This window comes from Magallana gigas, chromosome 1 (assembly GCF_963853765.1).
Source record: "Magallana gigas chromosome 1, xbMagGiga1.1, whole genome shotgun sequence".
In the NCBI taxonomy this organism is placed as follows: Eukaryota; Metazoa; Mollusca; class Bivalvia; order Ostreida; family Ostreidae; genus Magallana; species Magallana gigas.
The window spans coordinates 73,422,747-73,448,730 of record NC_088853.1 but is presented as its reverse complement, the minus strand read 5'-3'; the positions used below and the strand labels follow the sequence as shown (position 1 = coordinate 73,448,730).

The window sequence follows — 25,984 nt, the reverse complement described above, 5'->3', positions numbered from 1 at the left end:
CATGGGTCGTTATCATCTAGTCAGTGTCAAAGTAATGGCCTGTATGGGGAGCCAGGCGGTGTTTATAAGGCCCCAGGTGTCTAAATCTCCAGCACTTTGTCTAAGATCTTCCATGTCTTAATTTTAATTATTTTTTATTGCATATTTTTCCAATGTTCGACTGCCACCATTTTTTTGTTTCTCATTATATGCAGCATGTGTTATACATAACGTTTGTCTAGTACTAAAATTGTATCAAATTTTTAAACAAGGTCATGTGACATCTCTTGACCCAATTTACAATACCACTTTAAACAGCGTCACTTTGTTGCCATAGAAGAAGACATTTTATTGACTATTGTATATAAAATCAACTCTGATATCAAGTTCATTAGAGAGCGCGTGCGTAACAATATCATGTTAACCCCCTCCCTCTTCCTTTATTGAATGTACCCCCACCCTCCTCCCTAGTCATTTTAAAGTGTGTTTGACATATATGTGTGTTATTCAGACGTGTGTAAATGTGCGTGTGTTTGTGTGTGATAATAATGGATGTAGTTTGTGAAAAATTAACATGTTCAGCAAAAGTCATGTCCGCCATATTGTGTCTGTCTTCATCCATGTTTGGTAAATGGTTTATATTTATTAATAAAAGACAATAAAAAAAGACGTTTTCGTTTTGTAGTTGATTATTATTGTGTGTGGAGATCATCGGCCTCCCTAAGCCGTCACTGTTCACTGCTGTGTCTGAGCCAGTGTACTTTGACAATGAATAACAATGTATGCATGCATCCGCTTCAAAAAATAAACACTACATATCATTTCTTTTTCATAGCACTTTTGGTAATTTTTTTGAAAATTAATGTGAAAATTACTAGTAGCGTATTGCTAGCTCGGGGCTGCATTCAAGACCGTAGCTGCACCGTGGAGCTACGTAGTTGAATGGTAAGCTAGCCTAGCCGCTACGTAGATATTCGTAGCCTAAATATTATATGCTAAGCATCAAATTCAAGATGGTCACCTTAGATACCACTTTGTCACAAACATCAAATCGGTTTACTTTGTGATATTTTGTTCATCCTTTAGGTTATAATGAATTTAAACATGTATATTCCGCTTGAAATAAACAATATATGTCGGTGTAATAAGTCTTTAGTTGAATATTTTCATTTTAAATCTGAGATCAATAAACCAAGATATCTACGACCTAGCGACTAGGCTAGCTGCTACGATCTTGAACGCAGCCCTGGTGGTTTTTTGGCGCTTTTTTTTTGGGGGGGGGGGGGGGGGGAGACAGACACAGTACCCCTTGATGTTGCGATGTTCCTATGTGTTAAGCAGTAGAGCGATGGAAACACGTCATGTACTGTCAAAGTGCACATTGAGCCAATGTTAATAATCAATGCCTTCAAAATGTGCTTTTACATTGTGATCGCAGCTAAGATACGATGTCTATCTTAACGTCATTCGATCCTCAGCAATGTTCGATAACTCTAAATTATCCGCATTTTTTTATCCGTACCATAGATCTGCTTTTTATATAGACAATGTTAATGGGTCTTGAAGAGTTTATATTACTTTGAGACATTCCATGAACTGCTTTGCCAAACTTGCAATAATTTCGTAAAATGCATGGATACCATCAAACAAATTCTTTTCATTTTTTTTCATTTGTAAAGTTTAAGGGGTAATTATTATTTTTATGATGAAAAAAAATACTTTGAGGCTGAGGATCAAAAAACTTTAAATCAGTAGTAAATATAAACGACCGTACTGTAAATATCAAAATTAAAAACAATTTATTAATCTATTTCAAATAAACAAAACAACAAAAAAGACTAGAGTTCAAACAAATAACACATCTTAAAGTTAAATATTGAAATCCAGAACCGTGCAAGTCTATTTGTCACATGACCCCGTGTCGTCATGGCAACAGCATAATGTCGGCTCATAGCTGTGATGAATATTCTTTGGGTTGTAAGTGATCTTCCGTCGTTTGGACGACTCACATGATGTCATATCGTTCGGAACTAGTGTGTATTTTCCCTCATTTTCGTTCCATATGTGCAAAGGCCCGCGGAAGCCATATTTATCCGGACGGCAACTAAAACCAAAAGGGGTGAAGCACCCAAAGTACTGATATTGGCCCGACACCATGTCGATGACGCGAACGCCAGGCTGCTTTAAGACGTCATGCAGCCGCCATCTTTGATCCACCTGCAACCTTAGGTTGTCCGTTTTCACTATCCTCGTGCGGAGTTCTTTGTTGTAATATTTCAGAGTGCATCGGGGGTTTTCCTCTATCACTGCCTGTAGCAGGTTGGTTGGATTGAACACCGCGTCAGTGTCCTTAAGGTACCTCATCATACACCGCACTGCGTGATCTGCCACCGCATTCACCTCCGCGGCATCCGCTAGCATTGCTAATTGATATTCATACGCGATGGAGAGTTCCGAAGCTATTGCTTTTAACTCACAGTCAAAATCTTCCTTCTGAATACTATCCAACGGCCTGGTTATTCGGATTGCCTTCCTTCTACGAATAACATTATGTAATCCTCTGAGAAACCTTCGGAAATTTATGCTTCCACCGAACCGGAAGGAGTTCCGAATGCACCGCACTTTAGAATACGTCTCACCGATGATCATTTCCATGTCTTCCTCATCCTCGTGGTCGGCTTCTCCGCAGTGGGGTTTGGCGTTTACACCGAGCTCTGATAAGATCCGTTGATATTTTGTCTTTTTGCGATTAAATGTCAAAACAAGTCTCTCTTGGAACAATTCAATCACTTTAGCAACTTCCGCCTCATTGGGATAACATCGAACTCGTTTGGAAGTCTTGCCTTTGGATGATTTTTCACCGCGACACACAGACTTCAAAGCCTCTGTCGGTTCTGTATCTGAATTTTCTATTTTTGGGTCTTCTTGGTCAGACTTTTCACTGCGATGCTTGGTCTCTGTTAAAATTTTCGTTGTTTCGTTGTTTGTATTTTCTATTTTCTTGTCATCATAATCAGACCCAATGCACTGTTTAGAGCATGAGTTTATTTCCACAGCAATGTCATCTGCCGTTGTTTCATTGTCTTCATTAGTTTTAGAATCACATTGAGTGTCTCCATCACACACCTGTTTCTCAGTCATTCCTATCTCGTCCATTTCTCGCCAAATTCATGAACTGGTCAGATCACTCTGTAAATTTAAGACAAGACATGTTCACAAGACATGTTCAGTTGTTCACACTTTTAAATTGACATGCACGTGTATTTCTGTATTTAACCATCACACTCCGGAAATACTTTGATATCATGCGGGAAAAACCCGGTCAAACAGTTTCATGAAAAGAGTGGGGTGAAAAGTTCATAAAATTATAGCTATATATATGCAGGTAAATTATACCAGAAAAAGCCTTTTAAACATCTCAAATGCACATGCTCAGTATCACATCTGAAGATTATTATTTATTACTTGAAAGATGAATTTGTTTTGTAACACAGTATTGCATTAAATACTCTCTCTCTCTCTTTCTCTCTCTCTCTCTCTCTCTCTCTCTCTCTCTCTCTCTCTCTCTCTCGCTCTCTCTCTCTGTATTTCGAAGAAGAAAACACTCTAGAATTTCAGTGAATGGTCAAGCTCATCTTCCCAAGTCAAGGGTTAATGTAGAGCGGGGCGGATCAGAAACCTTTGACTTGGGAAGATGGGTCAAGCTATGATGGGCTTTGAAATAGCACATTGTACATTTAAACTGTATATTTATTAAATAGGCATGTGAATTAATAACACAATCTCAACGATTTAAATACCGGACGGATACCTCCCTGAATCGTGTTTCTTGAAAGGGAGAAGCCGGTTTCACTTCTATTCTTCCTGAACATGTTATGTACATTGTACAAGAAGGAACTCGCTTCATTAATTACTATTCTTTGAAAAGTTAAGCCCATCTACAACTTGTTTGTCAACTCTTTTAGAAAAAGAAAAGTGTGATATTTTGGTCATAACAGAGCATAAACTTAAAGAAAGTACACACAATTATCTTGACTCTATTCACAATGAATATGCTTGTTTTGTCAAACTTGACGATGAAAATATAATGCACGGTAATTCGGCGTTCACCGGTAAAGGGGGCGTCGCTATCATGTATAAGAAATCCCTAATGTTTTCTGTAAAAGAAGTCAGTTGTTATAATACCAGACGAATTATAGGAATTAAACTCGATGATCATTCTGGTAACACATACTACATAATCGGTGTTTATTTGCCAGCTGATAGCAATATTGATGCTTACACGCAAGAACTTAGCATACTCGAAAATCTAAACACATATTACTCATGTTATGGTAAAGTTATTATTGCAGGTGACTTCAACGGAAGTTTAGTTGACACAAGTGATACAAACCTGATTAAGGCGGAATTATTATCTAATTTTATCTCCAAGTATCAATTGTGTATCCAAAACAAGGATTTTGTCGTTGAGGGGGAGCAGTTCACGTTTACCCAGAAGAGTACAACACTAGACTATATTCTTTTTGACAAACATGTCCTCAATGGGTTGAAACGGTATAAGATTATTGAGGAGGGTGCATTTTCCATCACATCTGATCATCTACCGGTTTTAGCATATTTTGACCTTAAAATTCAAAGGCACTCTCTAATGAACTCTAACACCATATTACCCGCATGGCACAAGGCAACACCTGAATCCATTGTAACATATAGAAACCAAGTGGAACGAAACATACACAAGTTACTACTAAGCGAAATCAGGGTGGATAAAGACATTGATAAATTCGTCAGTGATATAACGGAAATATTAATTACTTGCGCTCAAAACTCGGTCCCCTTTTCCAAATACAACCCTTACACTAGACCAGAATGGACTAAATCTGTCAAAAATCTACATACAATTGAACGGAACAAACGTAGGGTATGGGTGTCCGAGGGAAGACCCCGTGGGATGGAATTTAAGCCATACCGAGAGTACAAGCGGGCAAAGCGACAATTTCGAAATGCTCTTAATGAGGAACACGAAAAATATATGCGAAAAGTATACAGTGACATTGACAAAGCCGCAGAAATTGACGTCCGCCTGTTTTGGAAATTAACCAAACGCAGAAAGCCAAGGAGATCCCGAATCTACCCAGAAATCCGCGACGAAGAAGGAGTTACTCATACAGACCCACAAGGTGTTACGGAAACGTTCGCTTCGTTCTATAGGAAACTATATACTCCGTTGGAGGACGATAGTTTCGATCACGCATTCAGAAACACGATTAGTAATAAATACCAACATCTTACGACTGAATGTGAAGAGGATCCGGGGTATATACCAGGGGGTCAACTTACAACAGCAGAAATAACGTCAGCCATAAATACACTCAAATTACGTAAAGCACCCGGTGACGACTCTGTAACCAATGAACACATAATTCATGGTGGTGCATCACTTATCGCTTGTATTTTGAAGCTGTTTAATGCTATTGTGCAATATAACTATATCCCTCGCTGTTGGAAACGTGGTCTTATAGTTCCATTACATAAAGGAGGAAACAAGTCTAAAGATTCCTGCAACAACTACAGACCAATAGCCTTATTACCATGCCTCTTTAAACTTTTTGAAAAGGTTGTGTACAATCGAATCAATCAACAACTTTTACAAACTAGAGATTTTCCACATTCTCAACAACAGGGTTTTCAGAAGGAACTAGGTTGTCTGACAGCGTCATTTAATCTCCAAGAGACAATAATACATAATTTAGAACAAGGAAGCAATGTATTCGTATGTTTTCTTGACACCAGCAAGGCATTTGACACGGTGTGGAGGCCTGGACTAATGTTTAAACTATATGAACTTGGTATTAAGGGCAAATTATGGTCTCTCATTAACAAATGCCACAAAAACACCCTAAGCTCAATTGTCGTAAATCAAACTCGTTCAGAGTGGTTTCCCGTACAACAAAGTGTTCGACAGGGTGGCGTACTATCAACGTTCCTTTATCTTGTCTACATAAATGATCTCATCCATGCCATACAGTCCGGTAGTCCAAACACAGGTATACTCAATATACCTAGCAGCTGCACTTCCTTAGCAGATGACTTGGCTCTAATTGGTATTTCTCCGCTTGCGCTACAAACACTGTTAAATATTGCATACAACTATTCCTGCAAGTGGCGATTTACATTTAATGCGTCTAAATCATGTGTTCTACAGTTTCGCGCTAAAAAAGCTAAACTAGATAACACAAACTGGCATCTAGGTCCTGCAAAAATGTCTTGTGAACAATCTTACAACCATCTAGGAATCGTAATCAACCACAAGTGTAAACTTTCGGATAGAATAAACGAAGCATGCAACAAAGGACGAAAATCCTACTTTGCATTATCCGATCTTGGCACACCATTTCTTAACCCTAATACGTTATCCCATCTATACAAAAAAATTGTACTCCCATCAGTGCTTTATGGATGCGAACTTTGGTGCAACTTGTCTCTAACAGACAAAAACAAACTAAACGCATTTCAACACTTTGTCTGTAAGAACTCGCTGGATTTACCAAAACTGTGCAGATCAGACATGTGCGAATCCTTTTTTGATGTCTTACCTATCAACGCAGAGATTGACGTTCGGAAGCTTTTATTCTTTGGGAGACTTTGTCGTTTAGACCCAAAAACGTTAACAAAAAGGATATTTCTAACGAGATTATTTTCTTACTTACACGATCTTTCCGTAAATCAGTTTGGCTTTATTCCTGATATTATAAAGGTTCTCCAATCTTACAACCTTACAGTTTACTTGTGGGATTTTCTAAAAGACGGAACCTTTCCCGAGAAACCTTGCTGGAAGAAAATTGTCCGCAACAATGTTACTAATTCACACCTTTCTCAACGAAAAGCGCGGATGTCTCATGACCCTGACTTCCTAGTTTTCACAGAAATTTTCAGAGAGTCAAAACCCTCCTCGATTTGGAATATACCTGAAAACTATTCGGAAATCAAACTCTGCAAGTTCATCTGTAAACTCTGCACAAGTGTAAGTTTCAATGGAAATCCCTATTCATGTATTCTGTGCGGTAAATCCTTTGTCGACGTGTTTCAACATTCTTCTTGTGTCTGCCCAGCTACTGTGGTAATACGTGAAAATTGGTGGAACATAATAACAAACTGTTTCAACATAGAATTATGCGCGGAATTATGTGGTCTTTCTGAAAACGACCTATTTCATGTACTTCTCGGGCGTCGTACAAATCATGAATCGGACAATAAATCATTCCACATTCTGAACTTCAATCTTGTTCGGGCGACAGCGGCAGCATACTTCCGATCCATAACAGTTGCCACTTCCGCTACTACCTGATCCACTTCAAGGCTATTACCCCTATGGGACACTGTAAATAACTTTTTCTCTTGTTTTCATTTTCATGTATGTGTACATGTAATGTGTGTGGGTGTGGGTGTGGGTGTGTGTGTGTGCATATATAAATTGTATATAATCATATGCTAGTTGTATGTTGTCATATCTCTTAACAGAGGAAATAAAGTATGATTGATTGATTGATCATCAACTCCTGCCCTGCAAGAAAGTGTTTTCCAAACTTCAAACACTGAACGGCCCGGGTACCCTTAATAAAATCAGCCGCGATTTTTTCTCTCTACTTCAAGATATTTTGTTTTGGTATACGAGATATTTAAATGTTATTAGAAAAGCATGACTTTTTCTGAGCCCGAAAAATACCATATAAAAACGTCCATTACATTTATTCCCCTCCCCCATTGGAAATCAACCGCCAAATAAAGAGGCCGTGTAATCTTCACCATATTTTGATTTTATCACTCTCTTCAGAAGAAGAGTCCTATATAAAGATATAAAGAATATCTATAAAGATTAAAGATAAATATTAGGGTTTTTTCTTTACTAAATAATAAGTATATCGACGAAATAAATAGTTACACATGTATTAAGTCTCTGAAAATGAAGTTTCAGGGTAGATCTGATGGGGTATTCGTTGACCCCCCCCCCCCTTCCCAGCCTTCTTAATCCGCTGTTGTTTAGTGTAGTGCCGTGTTTTTTTAACCCACATTAGATCCGCCACTTGAATCGATAGCGCACATGAGTTTAAATGGGAATCCCTTTAGCCTAACCGAAAATGAAACTAGAATTTCATGTTTACTCTATCCCCGGGCCATCCCCCTTCAAACACGTTAACAAGACTTATTGTAAAATGATTAATCTTAATTTTACATGAGATTAAGAAACTTGTATACTAATATATTATCTCTTTATGTCCAATATATTACAGGTGACTGATCAAATGTATACATATACCGTTCAACAGATGTAATTTGATACGTAATGTCTGTGTGAGAGAGAGAGAGAGAGAGAGACAGAGACAGAGAGAGAGAGACCTACCTGTTTAGATCCACACACCAATATACGTGATCTTCCTTTTAAATACAATCCGCCGGGTTGCCGAACAATACACGTTCAATCAGCAGTAGTTCGATAACACCGGCCTAATCCTCCACACACAGAGATCGCTGTCCCTTCTGTTGATTAACTTGGTCACATCCGGGCTACTTCTATTTTCCCCGGGAAGTTCATCAACCGAGATTTTCCCGGTCACTTAATTCCGTTTGTTGTTGGTGTTTTTATTCCCCTCTCTCTGACTCATAACACCCACCTATAAATAACTGAACGCTCCGTCTATTCATTCCATCTGTCTATCTTCTGTCTTCTTTCTTTCTATCTGCCAATCGCTCTCAGATGAATCGATATCTTGAGAGTATAATGCTTCCAAACAAAGGCCCCTGGGGAGCATAGGCATAAATGTGTGTTAAGCTTTGTTATGCATAAAGTGCACGTGAGTTATATATATAATTAAATCCAATGGATTACATTGTGCAGTGAGATCAGTGACCGCGTGTACATATGTAGGCTAATTTATTATTTTTTGTCACGGTCCGCCGCCCGGTGAATTGCCGTGTTTATAGATAAACGCGCGCATCTGTTGCGTAATACTGATATCCGTTTGTTAATTGTTCATTACAATGGGAAGATATAATGTGTATGGAGATGAGAGAGAGAGAGAGAGAGAGAGAGAGAGAGAGAGAGAGAGAGAGGGGAGAGGGGGTTGTTGTTGATTGTTGAGGTATCCGATCTATATTGGGACCTAATTTTTCCAACCTTGAATATCCATCATTTACTTAATGCTCTTTTATTAATTTATAGCAATTTAGAGTAGAATTATTTTTTATAGATTAAAGCAAGGGGGGGGGGGGCAATTCTGCGGGAAAAGGAAAAAGTCATTAATTGGGACACATTCAACTCTTACATATTAATACTTAAGCTTGAACATTACGTCCAAGTATAATGAATATTAAGCCTATATATAGCTGTTATGCATCTAGATTCATTGACTCTGGGGCTATTCCAGAGTGCCCTTTTGGTGCTAGAACCATTATGACGTCATTATTGATTTAAAGAATCTTTTCCCCGTACTTTTTCCCCTATTTAACGGCTTTAAAGGAGTCATGTAGACAAATCAACAATTTCTTGACATTCTGTGTTAAATCATGGGAAATACCTATATTCAATTTGACATCATTTTAAATAGGAGGTCAAGAGCTTGTTAAATTCCGTTTTGTGAGAGACTGTATAGGCATTCTAGATATATTCTATTAGTCAAAAATTGACAAAACTCCGAAATTTGTTTTTCAATTCGTTCATACTTTATTGAAAATGACACCTTAAAACAAGATTGTCCATTGTGTTTACCCACAACTTAGCCTCGGTACACCCTGCCAAACAATTAAAGTTATTGTTATGAAGCATCATTGAAAGAATTTATATCTTAATTTATATGAACCTGTAAGCATGCACCTTTCATTTACTAGATGTTGACCTTAAGGAGTTTGATCACTATCAACATGTTTGATGGGCCCCAGTGTACATGTATTTTAAAATTCATATACTTATGCATCAGCTAGCTATATGCTTAAATAATGGGTTAACTCGCACATTAATGGTACAAAATTCACTTTTCTTTATAATGATAATGTTAATACAACAGGCAATGAACTAAACAAAACACGGGAAATTAATTTAAAAACTCATCATTATTGATAGGCGTTTATACTCGGTGTGTTATATTAGAACTGTTCCCCTTTCCTTTTTTGCAAGCAAGTATATATTGTTCACTCCCCGTCGGTTGCCAATGGTTTTCTCGGGGTGTCAATTTGAACTAGTACTGTTACCCTCCCAAACAGGTACTATTTATTTTGTTATTATAAATGTCTTATTTTCGAGAAAATTTTACCGCTTCTATATAGAAATGACGTGAATTCTACGGCGAACCGTACACGCATAATCTACGCGCATGTAATGATAATTCGTTGTGTTGCCCATTGCAAAGTGTGTTGCTAACGCTGAGGGTAATAAAACGGATTATCAACTGCGTCTAAACCAATCAGAATGAAGTATAATAATTCGGTTTTCTTTAATTGATGACTTTCACGTGTGTTTAAAGTTTAACAAAATCCTCGCAGCAAAATCGTTGCTCAACACCTACAAGTTTTACAGACTAACTATTAGCCTATATTTTCAAATTTGTAATTAAAGAAAGTAATTTTGTTTTCTTTTTGACTACATCAACGTGAAACTCGTCCATAACTTATTATTAGCTCAATTCTTTTATTCTATAATTGTAAAATTGACCGCCCCGGTTACCATAGGAACAGACCAACACGGTTCCTAATTATGTAACTGATCATGCATTCTTATATTCATTAAGTGACAAGACTAATTGTATTTTAATATTAAAAAATTGATGTTAACATTGTATACAACTTCAAAAAACTAATTTGTTTTATTGCATTGCCGTTGAATTAAGTTTGAATAATGAACGACCTGGTTGAAAAAAGCTATAATTAATATTTTACGTAATACGTAAAATAGATACGATGTTAAGCTACTGAAATCTTACAGAATATGTATGAAGGTTTGCTATATATGCCCCTGCATGTTATATCGAATTTTAAATTCCTTATCAGCTATAAAAACTATTTTCAATGAAAATGGCTCGAATTTTTCTGCTTTTGGTGTTAATTATTAATTAATTTGTAATTAAAACTTGTCCTCCGCTGAGCAGAACGAAACACATTCTTTGAATATTCTGTAACGTTGCTATTATTGTGATGAGCCATGATTGTTAACGGCGCTACCCTGTTACATGCATAAAAATGTACATGTAAAGTGGATATAAACTGAAATAATGTTCGTGTTTTGCCTACAAACTGTTCTCCGGATCCGTTGTCAAATCCTTCTTCTGTCCTTGACCACGTGGGGTGTAATCGCTGAAAACCATCAGTTGTTTTTATCAAAGAACAAATACATTGAAAACAAAGTTCTAACGGCGGGAACAGTTGGATACATTGCCGAGATGTCTTCAGTTGGAATCGTTCAATGCTCAATGAAATGTGCGGCCTATAAATCGGGGTGTGGTGGGTTGTTTTATCACCCGCAGTCAGAGTCTTGTAAACTCTTGACGACTCCCCTTACAGAGGCACTTGCTTACGATGTTAGGCTTGGCTGGTCGTTTTGGTCGCAAAATCGTGAGTTTTTTTTAATAGAAGTCATTAAACTGGTTTATGAACAAAAAATACGTTTTGCATCTTTCAGGAAACAAACACAATTACAAACATATTTTTCAGCATGTGAAATAGGATGGTTTTACTTCAAAGACCACTGCTATTTTCGTGACCAGACATCTCTGAACTGGGCTTCGGCGAAGGTTAGTCATGTTTCTGTACTTATGTAGCGAAGGTTAGTCATGTTTCTGTACTTATGTAGCGAAGGTTAGCCATGTTTCTGTACTTATGTAGCGAAGGTTAGTCATGTTTCTGTACTTATGTAGCGAAGGTTAGTATGTTTCTGTACTTATGTAGCGAATGTTAGTCATGTTTCTGTACTTATGTAGCGAAGGTTAGCCATGTTTCTGTACTTATGTAGTGAAGGTTAGTCATGTTTCTGTACTTATGTAGCGAAGGTTAGCCATGTCTCTGTACTTATGTAGCGAAGGTTAGCCATGTTTCTGTACTTATGTAGCGAAGGTTACAATGTTTCTGTACTTATGTAGCCAAGGTTAGCCATGTTTCTGTACTTATGTAGTGAAGGTTAGCCATGTTTCTGTACTTATGTAGCAAAGGTTAGCCATGTTTATGTACTGATGTAGCGAAGGTTACAATGTTTCTGTACTTATGTAGCCAAGGTTAGCCATGTTTCTGTACTTCTGTAGTGAAGGTTAGCCATGTTTCTGTACTTATGTAGCGAAGGTTAGCCATGTTTATGTACTGATGTAGCGAAGGTTAACCATGTTTATGTACTTATGTAGCGAAGGTTAGCCATGTTTCTGTACTTATTTAGCGAAGGTTACAATGTTTCTGTACTTATGTAGCCAAGGTTAGCCATGTTTCTGTACTTATGTAGTGAAGGTTAGCCATGTTTCTGTACTTATGTAGCGAAGGTTAGCCATGTTTATGTACTGATGTAGCGAAGGTTACAATGTTTCTGTACTTATGTAGCCAAGGTTAGCCATGTTTCTGTACTTCTGTAGCGAAGATTAGCCACGTTTCTGTACTTATGTAGTGAAGGTTAGCCATGTTTCTGTACTTATGTAGCGAAGGTTAGTCATGTTTCTGTACTTATGTAGCGAAGGTTAGTAATGTTTCTGTACTTATGTAGCGAATGTTAGCCATGTTTCTGTACTTATGTAGCGAATGTTAGCAATGTTTCTGTACTTATGTAGCGAAGGTTAGCCATGTTTCTGTACTTATGTAGCGAAGGTTAGTCATGTTTCTGTACTTATGTAGCGAAGGTTAGTATGTTTCTATACTTATGTAGCGAATGTTAGCCATGTTTCTGTACTTATGTAGCGAATGTTAGCCATGTTTCTGTACTTATGTAGCGAAGGTTAGCCATGTTTCTGTACTTATGTAGCGAAGGTTAGTCATGTTTCTGTACTTATGTAGCGAAGGTTAGTAATGTTTCTGTACTTATGTAGCGAATGTTAGCCATGTTTCTGTACTTATGTAGCGAATGTTAGCCATGTTTCTGTACTTATGTAGTGAAGGTTAGCCATGTTTCTGTACTTATGTAGCGAATGTTAGCAATGTTTCTGTACTTATGTAGCGAATGTTAGCCATGTTTCTGTACTTATGTAGCGAAGGTTACCCATGTTTCTGTACTTATGTAGCGAAGGTTAGCCATGTTTCTGTACTTATGTAGCGAAGGTTAGCCATGGTTCTGTACTTATGTAGCGAAGGTTACCCATGTTTCTGTACTTATGTAGTGAAGGTTAGCCATGTTTCTGTACTTATGTAGCGAAGATTAGCCATGTTTCTGTACTTATGTAGCGAAGGTTAGCCATGTTTCTGTACTTATGTAGTGAAGGTTAGCCATGTTTCTGTACTTATGTAGCGAAGGTCAGCCATGTTTCTGTACTTGATATGTACAGTAGTCTATATCTATTCGTTAGTTCCCATGTTGACAAACAGACTCATCACCATCCAGGAAGTTGCATCATGGGCATCGGAAAAAATAGTTTCACTGAATTCAGTGTGACAATTTCATTAAATAAGGAATATTTAAAGTTTAAAAGAAAAAAAACTTCCTTGCAAATAGGTCTAATTCAATACAGTAAATAGCTTCCAAACACTCTCAAATTTTTATATAATTTGTTAATGATAGAAATAATTGTTTTTCTTTATGTTATATTTTCTTTTATTTAAAGCTCTCATGTGAATAACTAAGAATTACCATTTTTGGATTTTAGCTTGTCTGCGAACAGCAGTCGTCGTATTTGGCAGAAGTCGATTCGTTGGAAGAAAACAATTGGATTACAGAGAACATGACGCCATGTGAGAAACCAACGTCACCATAAGACCTTTATGTTATCAATGAAATCATACAATCCTTAAAGTTCCATTTCAAGTGTTATAAGTCCTAAAAAAAATATAACGTATACATTCATATGTTTTAGGGCTTAAAAACCTCGTGTCTTTCCTAGAACAAACTTTTACCTTCACATCAAATAACAAATCAAATACATTGTAAACGAATTACCACCAAACTCCAATTTAACGCAAAATGTTATAACTTTCCACTTTTGAAAGCATTGGTACAAATTATTGACCCCTCCTAAAAAAAGAACAGTTGAACGTACATGTAACTACATACATTTATATGTTTTAGATCTTTAAAACAATTTATGTCTTTTCTATAACTATAACGACGACATTCACCTCAATTAACAAATCAAATTACAAACTCATTTACCACCAAACTCCCATTAAACCCAAAACGTTAAAACTCTCCATCGCTAAATCAACGTAAATGTTGTCAATAATAAATAATGAATTTATAATGTTCCTTATTAGGAGAAGACTACCTCAGCTGTTAAGAACTTGTGTGTAATCCGTTTGATTTAATCAATAAAATCTATTCAATTCAAATAATAACTATCGACGGTCATTTTTTATTTAGCATTTCATTTGTTATAGTTTACTGTCTGACTGACTGGATGGACTGTGTTGTGTGGCTCGGTGGGTCAGACATCCTGACGGAGGGATCTTTTGTGTGGAGCACCAATAACAGGACCCTGACCTTCACCCACTGGGGACCGTACGACCCTAACGCCTACACAGCTGACGACGACTGTGTGGCCCTGATGTACCCCGGGGGACAGTGGGCCGACTTTGGGTGCTTCATGGAACGTCATTTTGTTTGCGAAAAAGACGCGTAAATCATAGAATTGACATCTTAAATGTATATGAGGTGAAAGCATAGAGACCTCGTGAACTTTTTTTATTTTATTTCAAAGCATTTTGGAATAGTTACAGTTTATAATACTGTGTGAACTTTCGGAAATGTGGCTCTGTATTATAAATATTGCTATATAAATATAAATAGCAATAGAAATAGTTAAAACATTTTTGAATAACTTTTTTCGGGAGGGCAATATAGCTGTGACCGCGTAGGTTTTACGGTGCTAGGCTAGGTTATTTCTTCTGGTTATATTTTCGGTGTGATTCAGCAATTTTCAGGGCATAGTAATAAAATTATCTCATTTGTGACATAACGAGAAAACTTATTCAAAAATGTTATTTAAATAGTTAGAACACGTGTATCTACCGACGCAGGTCAAAAATGCTATAGTTTTTGGAAAATGTCAAACCAAAGTGGAAACTCGAAATGTTTTTTTTTAATCATGTACACATTACAAGAAAGAGTTTGAACTGACACAGTTAACATATATAACAAATACGTATTTGGTTGACCTATATATATTTTGTACTTTGCATATTTATCAGCAAAATCACAGGAACAAAAAGATTACAATGTTTTTGTTCTTAACACATACTGCTTTGATATATTAAAAACTTAAACTTTCACCCAAATATCAATTATTTCATTTTTCATATAGTTTCAAGGATTCATAAAAATTCAAACTATGGATTTGTTTTATAGACAGTTTAAACTCAAGCAACCATTTTCTAAATCTATTTTCACGTACAGTCTTCCCCAACTGCAATAAAATCACACTGGTTTAAAATGTTTCGAGGTTAATTACACAAAGGGCGAAGAAAATCCCTTCGCTAAGCAAGCGCTATATTGACACAAATGTATACATTATCGATATTGTCTGGAATAAGTCATAAGTAATTTAAGTAATATATTACCATAATATTAAAAAACAAATTAAAACATTTTGAGATTAAATTAAATTACATTCAATTTTATGTAAAAGTTAGACAGATGGTTTTTCTTTAGAACAGTGTGGTATTGCTAGGATCCAGGTTAACATATCATTTTCGTCAGTTTGAAATAGATCTCGAATTTTAAATCTTTTCGTATCTCTGTATTTTTGATTAAATCTATATTCGTGTAAATATGAAATTATAACAATTTCATCTGTTTCATCTGTACATACATATGTATATACTGAACATTACATGGCTATACAGCTGTATATTTGTTACAGTATACTGATGACTGCATTGAATCGTTAAAATATTCATTTAGTGTACGGGCAGATCGAGAAGAATAATACACTTAAACTGTTACTATAATAATATTTTTTATTCAGTATTGTGTTCCACCACGCACACACTTCGCGCATGCTCACATTGGCGGACTAAGTGTGACCTACATCTCAAGATTTACGCCTACATTTACGCAGCTTTATGAAATGCATTTTAAGCCAGCGTAAATTTTGGGCGTAAATGATTTAGTCGGACTAAGTTACGCCAAAACTTAGACCTCTTTATGAAACGAGCCCCTGGTGAACATATCATTTTCGTCAGTTTGAAATAGATCTCGAATTTTAAATCTTATATTTCGTATCTCTAATTTCACATGAGTTATGTTTATCTTCCTTAAATGGTATAAACAGTCATGAATACATTTTTGAGTAACTCAGTGTGCTACTTTAGCACTGGCGTCGGAAGCAGATTGAAAGGGGGGGGGGGGGCTAGACTAATCCTCAGGGGCCCGTTTCACTAAAAGGCGTACACCTGGCGTAACCTTACGCCTGTCGTAAGTCCGGACGTAAGTCAAATATTTGGACTAAGGTCCGTTTCACTAAAAGGCGTAACTTTGCGTCCGTCTTAAGTTAAGACAAAAATCTACGTCTAGCCAAGGGTAGTCGTAACTTAAGGCGTAAACGGGAATTGACTGCTAATTCTGTTGCTGAGAATATCGGTGCTGACCGTAATGTTAAATTGTACAATTTGTCATGTAAATTTTATTAATTTCATATGAAATTAAGAAAATAGAGAGTTTTGATAGGTGGTACCAATTCTCGAATAGAAACTTTCTTACCATGTGTTATGCACATTCTTTATATTTGCACTTGCCGTTTACATGTTAAATGACATAATTAGAAAATCGATATTTAGTTTTCAGTTGATTATTTTTATTCAATAATTTGAATTACGTTTCATATTTTTTTTTTAGTAAATTGGGCAATGAATAATGCAGAAAATATACATACATGATGCACATATAGTATAAGAAATGTCTAGCATTGCAAGCATTTCATCCCCCCCCCCCCCCCCCCACATTACCTCCACGCAAAATATGTGTGAGCGGAATATTTTTAAATTTAAAACTCACTAAGCAAATTATTGACTTTTATATTTTCCTCTTTTTTTATTTCTTTTTTATGTGAGTAAAAGGTGTTAGCTTAGGTAGTTAAACTAAGGTTAATCATAAAAGCATTTTCAGTATTGTTATTATGTTAATACCAAAATATGATGAAAGCTCCACCTATGTTTATTGGGGCTTTATTGGATTTGATCACGCCCCGACCAAAATTATCACCTCATAATACTCAAAGAATGATTTCTTATTCCTTATATGAAGCCTCGTTCAATATACTAAATACACATGTAAGTGTACTTGGGTAGATTATGTTGTGTTCATTATAGGTCTGACACATACATCTGTACCTTGGATCTAATAACTTTGGTGAAACATGTACAAATAAACGTGCATGCACTTATGGTTTGTATGTACCCTTTCACTTCAATAATTCGGAAAAAAAAATAACTTCGGAAACAAATTGTGTTAAAAAAAAAGACTTGGAATCCATCAATTATTTCCGAAGTTATTTTTGCTCCACATTTCACCTTGACACAAATCTTAATAAGTAATAAATATATTTATCCGAGCCTCTTCCTTTTTTTTCGTTTTTTTTTTATTGTTTTGTTTTTAATTATTTTTTTTATCTTTGCATGGAATATTCAAATTTCGTTATTTTAAGTATCTGTTGTATAATTTGTCGATGCTTGTTTATTATTGTCCAATCCATGGTTAAATAGCTCATTACTGCATTAATTCGCTGTATTTTCTATTTTTAAAACTAATTCACTGATTTTCTTTCAATGATATAGCAAGAGGAAACCAGAAAATTTAATAAAAAAATATTTATACTCGGGCCATAATTGACGCATGATCAAAAGAGAAATTTCAAGGGTGTTCGAAGCATGGTTAAATCACCGTAGATATCGATAACAAAATAGTTCTGTTGAGTTAATAATTTTGAATGAACATATCCTATATGCCTCATTAAATATATCTTTCAAATAAAACATTTTAGCAAGTTTTGCTGTGTGATTTGTCACTTTACAGGATTATTATGCCTGAATACTTTAGGCAGGCTCTCTCTCTCACATTCTCTCTCTCTCTCTCTCTCTCTCTCTCTCTCTCTCTCTCTCCCTCGCTCTCTCTCTCTCTCTCTCTCTCTCTCTCTCTCTCTCTCTCTCTCTCTCTCGCAAACACAATTGACAAGTTTCTATCTTTTTATCTATCTAGAGAATATACACATTTGTATCTATCTATATATCTATATATTTATCTATCTATTTTCCTCTCTTCTGTTTATCATCTGTCTAAACATGTGCATAAGCACGTTGTCAAGGACGTAAGTCTGGCCTTAACTTAGTCCGATACTAGTGTTTACGGCCATGCGTACGCCTCTTAGTGAAATGCAGTTTACGCCGGACTTAATTTTGGCATACGCCCTAAGGCCTAACTTAAGTTTCGTCGTATCTTACGCCTTTTAGTGAAACGGGCCCCTGGGGCCGGGTGTTGCTAAAACGCGGAACGGAAAACGGAACGGAAGGAAAACGGAAAATCGTATCTAATGTTATTTACCTCATAGATTTGTTAAGTACGCTAAAACGATATACTTTATGTACATTTTTAATATTTTTTGAAAGATTAGCAATATTAGATTATTTATTCAAGAATATTTATTTCCTCAAAATTAACAGTACATGCATTGACCACTATATTCTGTCCCAAAATATCCTCGATTCACTTTTTGCTGTATATTTATATATACCTTAGGGTTCAAGCGATTCTCTTTTAGAAGCATTAAACATTCTCATTATTCTTCCTTTAAAACGTCCTCTCTAGCTTATCAGCTGGAATAAATACACGGCTAAAAATAAAGAAGTCTAGGGGGTTTTGCATTTTAACAGACCCGGATGATAGTGTTGAAAAATTGTGCAAGGTCTTCTGAGTGACTTCCAAATGGAGAAAAAATGTCAACATTTTCCATTATAAATCGTCCAAATGTGCTGCATGAATATTTTGGGATCGACAGACTATAGTCACAATATATAATCGGAAAATCAAACCAGGCAACGTCTAGAGCTCTCTATTCGGATCATATGTATATAGCTGCTGGGATAAACAACTGCATGCTTTGTAATGCAAACGTAAACAAAATTGCATTGCTAAAAATACTAGTTTCACAAATTACTAATTTCAAAACTTACCGGGTACATGTATTTTAATGTTTACTGTATTTTAATTTTTTAATGTCGTCAGTCCTACAGTTTTTTCTTCCATCTCAACGATACTGTATCGTCTGTATGATAACAGATCGTCTAGAACACCGAAAATTCAATTTTGATGTAAGTATATATACATGTACATCATATTTGAAAATAATATAAAAATACTCAAAACACGCATAAAACGCTTTCACTAACTGCGTACGTTACGCTTATATGCCAGCAATACCATATAAGAGAAATAAGTAAAACGTTATAGCTAATTTGCTCGTTTAATCATTTTAATGTTTTACAATTCGTATACATTTGCTTTTTCCGTTTCGTACTCAACTAAAGCCGAATGAATACAATGCTATAATTGATAGACATTCATATGAATATTAATAAGATAGCAACATGTTGATAATCATTCATTAGATATAAATAAAAGATACAAAGTAAATCGTTTCTGGCCAGTCTATACCCTTTTTAAGCGATAAACGTGATGATATTTTCCATTCCGTTCCGTTTTCCGTTCCGCGTTTTAGCAACACCCCCTGGGGCCCGTTTCTCAAAAAGGCCTACGTCCAGGCGTAAGCTTAGTCCGGACTAAAGTAGGGACTAAACCTCAAAACCAGACTAAGTTGCGTTTCACAAAAAGGCGGAAACTTAGTCGGGAGTAAATTTGGGTTTAAATCTACGCCGGCTAATGGGTAGGCGTAAGTCCTTAGGCTGTGCACAAAAATGGCGATGCAAATAAACAGAGAATTTTAATTTTTGGTTTGTTTTACGTGTTATTAAGGTAAACATTTACATTTATTGAAATATTTGTACATGTACATATAACTTTAAAAGATACCTATTGTTCGATAACTGTTCCTATTTCTAAATAAATTAAGATTAAATCAATTTGATAATTAATGGGCTTACCTTATTAAACGCATATAATATACATTACTACTCATTAAGAAAATTTACTTTAAGTATGAAGAATTAAAGATGGGTATACCCCGATAAATTATATAAACACAATAATTAAAAAGATGCTACAATTCTAAATTAAACATGTATTCCTCAACAAGATAGATGTATACATAAGTACGAATTGATTATTGATTTTTAAATCAATACTCGGTAAGCTTAGACTGGAATTTAATGATTCTAATCAAATTTGAACCTATGAAACGAAACTGATTTCAAAATATTGAGAATACACCTTTGAATAGGAGCAACTCGAAACGTTTACAGTTGTAATTTGTCCTTGTGTGTTGTTGTATATTCTTTACCTACATGTATATTACTTACAACTTTACAACACGTATACATTCTCATTTTCATTTTTTTACTCCTAGTATCTTTACAAAACCGTATGAAAGCTACATGTATTTGGAATGTTTATGTTTGAATGTTTATGACCTCGCATTTACATGATGTAGATACATGTACAATCAATTTTTGTTAAAATATTACTTAAAAATATGTTTTAGAAGCGTGCAGAGTGTGTATCAAGTCTAGATCTATCGACAAGCGTTTGTCAAGGTTGTTGAAGATTCTAATTTCACATGCAAACCTTGAATTTTCGGAGCTCAAATTCATTAATCTAATTAATTATACGATTAAGTGATCAATTGCCTTCATATTAAACATCGATTGTAATTCATTTTAAATAGGTATGGTTTACATGTACTATCGGTGATCTTCGTGCATATGCATATGTGTTGTTTATTTGTATTCATTTAACTGAATTGATCTTTAATTACTTGAATTCATGATAGTTTCGTTTCATCATATTTAAAGCTATACACGCTATAATTTACGTCAATTTTGAATGGCAGTGAAAACGCATGTGTTTGTCTACTTATAAAAGTTATCCTTAATCTGTAAATTACAATGGTGAATTCCATCTCGTTACAAAGATATAGATTATTAATTGTTCATTTTTCTGCCAGGAAAATATACCTTTTCATGAATATTGATGAAGGAAGAGCAAACCAACCTCATTGCGCATGTCCGCGGAGAACTAGGTGGTCGTTATTGTTTGCCTAATTAAATATCCAACTTGATTTTTAATATGCTTAACAGTTGTTAATTTGAAATACATACATGTATAATGAGTAAAATACGTTTGTCATTCACGATACCCTTACTTCGCATTAACACTTATAGGATCTATAAATAGCACATAGGGGAAAAACACAGGTCTACGTCATTTTTTTAAAGGAAGTATTCATATCTACTCACAGGCTTGTATTTTTTTCTTTTGTTTGTACTCGTATATCGGACAAATTGATGCTTTACTGAAAGTATCCTTTCCTTTGTGAAACTATCACAATTATGAAGATGTTGACCCTTCACCAGTTTTGGTATGATAGACTAAATTTAGCTGTCGATATCACGTGATAGATTGATATTCACGAGGAGGCACTACTTTCCTGGCAGGAAAATAAATAATTCTTATTGTTTAATATTTGATATATTTGTTACGTGATCGAATTGAGCATTATAATTAACAGCATAAAGGTAACCTTTATCAGTAATCAAACACATACATTTTCCCCTTTATTAAAAATTGACGCAAATTATAGCGTGTATAGCTTTAAGATATATGTATATCAAGGGGTGTTTTTTTTTTTTATTTCGAAGTTGTCGACTTGCAATACAAAAGCGTAGTTTTACAACATTTTGCATTATTTACAAATTTAACTAGCGTGCATTTGTCATATACTTATTTTAATCAATATACTGTATACAGGGTTATTTTTGTCCCGTGTAATTTCTGCCCTTCTACACTTGCAAACAGTTTCGTTTTGTCATGAATTCGCCCAGTCAAAGTTGTTACTTAGTTACTTAATATTAGACAGTGAAAATCAACAAGTCTTAAATTCACCCGCTGAAAACTAGGGTGAAATGATTGAAAATTAAACGGGGGCGAATAATTCCCTGTATACAGTATATATTACTTTCAACCCCCCCCCCCCCCCGAAAAAAAACCCAAAACAATCAATCGATTAAACCAAAAACAAGAAAGGGAGTTTGGGGAGACCCCGGCCACAAATGTTGATAATTTCTGTCTTGTTATGAAGTGTTGACAATATCTTTCAAAACTATTATCATTTGAATCGCAGGAAACCAATAATCGTTTCCATGTCAATGTCTACATTCTTTCAATATTGGAACAGAGGATGGAACTTTTCTTCCATCTGTAGACATGGACAAGGTTCATGTAATGTTAGTTATACAGTATATATTTTCGATTTCAGTTGGTTGCTGTGTATAACCCATGGCCATATTATTTTCGACAAATAATATAGTGATATGGTAAAAAAGAATCAAGCCTTATCCCAGCATCTGAAAGTGTCTAAATATATCTATATGAAGCATACTTATCATTCTGCAGATATATGCGGGCATATTTACTGTACCCTGTCCCTGTATTCTACAAATATTTGAAGTGTACACGAACATTGGAGTTAATTTCTATGTAATGTTTCGTTCAATTAATATGTACGATTGTGCCTCAACATCATCTACATGCATTGAATTGTCATATATTTGATTTCTGAAACCTCTTATATCAACTATTTTCATATCAACTGTTTTTCTCTAAAATTTCATTATGTTAAGAAGTGTGTAGGCATTTGTTCTACTTTCACAAATATACACTGTTATGAACGACTTAAACTATGCACAGTGGTATAGAATAACGTGTGTACTTTCGGGTACATGTACTATACATATCAATTTGAAAATTGATCCACCACATATAATCATAGCCTCAAAGCAAAACAAAATACGATATGCGCATGCTTAGTACTCAGCGGAGATGTCAAAGTTCTTTGACATTTAAACCCTAACTAACGCCTCTTTCAGAAACGCAACTTAGACCTGACTAAATATTGGCGTAGCTTCGTTAGTCGGACTAACTTAGGCCCAGATTTACGCCTTTTTGAGAAACGGGCCCCAGAACTCTTGACAAGCAAGTAGAAAAAAAAACCCTAATTCCCCAAATTCCAAAATCATAAAAATCCTAATCCGGTGGGGGAGAGAGAGATAACATAGCTCCCCAAAAAATTCTTACCTACCGAAATGTTTTCCCCTAATCATGAAATTCCTCATTCATGGGGGTGGGGGGGGGGGGCGCTACTAGTATACCTATGACTCAAAGTTCTCAATATTTCTTTTCAAGGTAAATTTAGGACCAAAGGAACAACTATGTTTGCTGTGACAAAATGTGGGGGGGGGGGGGGGGGGCTGTACCTGATGGTATGTTCCTAATGGTTAGGTATAACTTTGCAAAAAAAGTGGGGGGGGGGGGAGGCCAAGCCCCCCCCACCCCCCCCCCCCACCCCCGGTTCCGACGCCTGTTTATGGATTTAAATGTTCGTGAATAAACCAAATTGAATGTAGATTGTCTCTCCAAGTATCATGGCATAAATCTACATACATTGGATATCCCATAGATCTTTAACTGATCTCCAACCGCTTGAAATCGTTTGTCTTGTATATCATTTCATTTCTAGGTATCTTTTGAGCGGGTTCCATCTTCATTTGAGTCACGAAATTCCAATTTTCAATGTTTCAATATCACATTTTATTATATTTTATATTATAAATGTTATGAGAGAAACATTAATTTTCCTGAGTCACTTGAGTTTTGAGGTTGATTTATATGTTACATGTAGGTAGAATACATACAGTTTAGGTTGATTTATATGTTACATGCAGGTAGGTTACATGCAGGTGTAGGTTGGTATTTGTTACAGCACACGTTGGTCGTCGTCCGTTGTGATACATTGATGACCAGATTCTTGACATATGCCATTGATGTCGTATAGTCCATGGGAACGTTGGTTGTGTGGACACAGTTTCTCTGCATAAGATTTTTAATCTAGCAAAAATACTTTGTCTGTCTGTCTGTCTGTCTCTCTCTCACATTCTCTCTCTCACATTCTCTCTCACTCTCTCTCTCTCACATTCTCTCTCTCTCACACATTCTCTCTCCTCTCTCTCTCTCTCTCTCTCTCTCTCTCTCTCTCTCTCTCGCATACTAACCAGTTAGACATCTTATAGTCCACCCCAGAAAACATCCAGTGACGTCATATCGTGTTGCCAGATAGCAGCAGGGGTGTCGTAGTTTGAAACATTCAGCTATAGCGCTTTCCTCTGGGTCAGAACAATAACTCTCCATGTAGGACCGTAGAGAATCTAGTGAACACCAAATCTCCAATGTACATCAATCACTTTAATAAGATACGACATTTGTACTTTTATATGAAAAGAAATTTGATTAAACATGCGCGGATTTAGAGGGGGACGGGGGTCTGCAAAATTCAGATTTCTTTAAATCACGTCTTAAAATTTCCAAAATTATGCCTCGGACCCCCCCCCCCCGGCAAACTTAAATAAACGTAGCCCCCCCCCCAAAAAAAAAAAATAATAATAAAAAAAAAAAATCTGGATCCGCGCATGTTATAGTATTTGTTGACCAAACGATGTCTTCACCAAATGCTATACAATCATATTTTAAAAAAAAAATAAAAATGAAATTGTAAAAATTAAAGATAAAATGATAATTCTTAAATTCAAACCGATATTGATTGTAATTAAATTAATCCCTTTCAAAATGATATAACACACATATATATATATATATTACATATTACGTATATATACATAAGTCGGAATGTTTTACGATTTTGCAAGAATATTTAATCTACGTATGTGCATTATTACGTTGACAAAACCCTCTAATCTGTTCAAACAGTTTCTATCCCTCCAAAAAATGTCCGTCATTTTCGCCCATGGTCTTGGAACATATTCATCGGCAGCTTTCACTTTCCCCCGCGTTGAATTTCGTAAATAACGGGTGCCATCACAATCATCATCTACTCGTATCTCCTCGATCGGACTTTTTTTTATTGTGAGAAGCGTTTACATCAGTGAATTAAAGTAAGGAAGTTCTGACGGGAGTTGGTTTTATTGATCATTATTTATTTTAAGATCAACGATATGTAATTTTCCATGTTCTGCAGTTTCTAAGCTTAATTTGAATTACTCATATTTTTTTCTAATACGAATTATTTGGCTTTTTTGACAAAAATAACGGAAAACCCAATAAACTAAGTTAATCATGTTGTATAATATCAAAAATAGAAATGACGCATTCAAACTCTACGATGCTTTCTGTATCCCGGGGTAATCACAGGGGCTCTGTTGTCGGATAGTGAAGTTCTTTATTATTTGTTCCCGAAGCAAAAAATGATTAAGATTAGCAATACACGTAAGTGTATTTCTGTGTATTGCATTAAAACATTTACTGCAAACCCATTTCAATCATGTTAAAAACGTGTACTAGTATTCAATGTACGTTAAAATAAGTAAAGGGACGACACTCGCAATCTTGGATTTGCCGGGGCTTCTCGGTTCAAGCTTTGTTTTAAACAGTTATTCCATTTCTTCAATTAACGATTTCTGACGAGATCGTTGGAAAATGATCAAATTACTTATCCCTATAGTCTTACCATATCTGTATGCCGCAGAATAAACGCATTGTACTTGCCACACTTGTCGAAAACAACGAATGCAAACTATACAGGATCTACATGTATTATACCACATTGATCAGATATTTTGTGCAACTCCATTAAACTGATTTTATCTTGTCTATCGTTGCTCA

At 35.7% G+C, this 25,984-nt stretch overlaps 1 protein-coding gene across 1 annotated transcript; it reads right to left on the bottom strand.

Moving 5' to 3' along the window:
- Positions 1–1,753: 1,753 nt before the first annotated feature.
- On the bottom strand, positions 1,754–8,550 carry LOC136272708 (uncharacterized). Its single transcript, XM_066074984.1, has 2 exons — positions 8,381–8,550; positions 1,754–3,168 (listed from the first exon to the last, which is right to left on the bottom strand). The coding sequence occupies exon 2, from the start codon at positions 3,133–3,135 to the stop codon at positions 1,879–1,881; it is 1,257 nt and encodes a 418-aa protein (XP_065931056.1). The 5' UTR covers positions 3,136–3,168; positions 8,381–8,550; the 3' UTR covers positions 1,754–1,878.
- Positions 8,551–25,984: the final 17,434 nt, after the last annotated feature.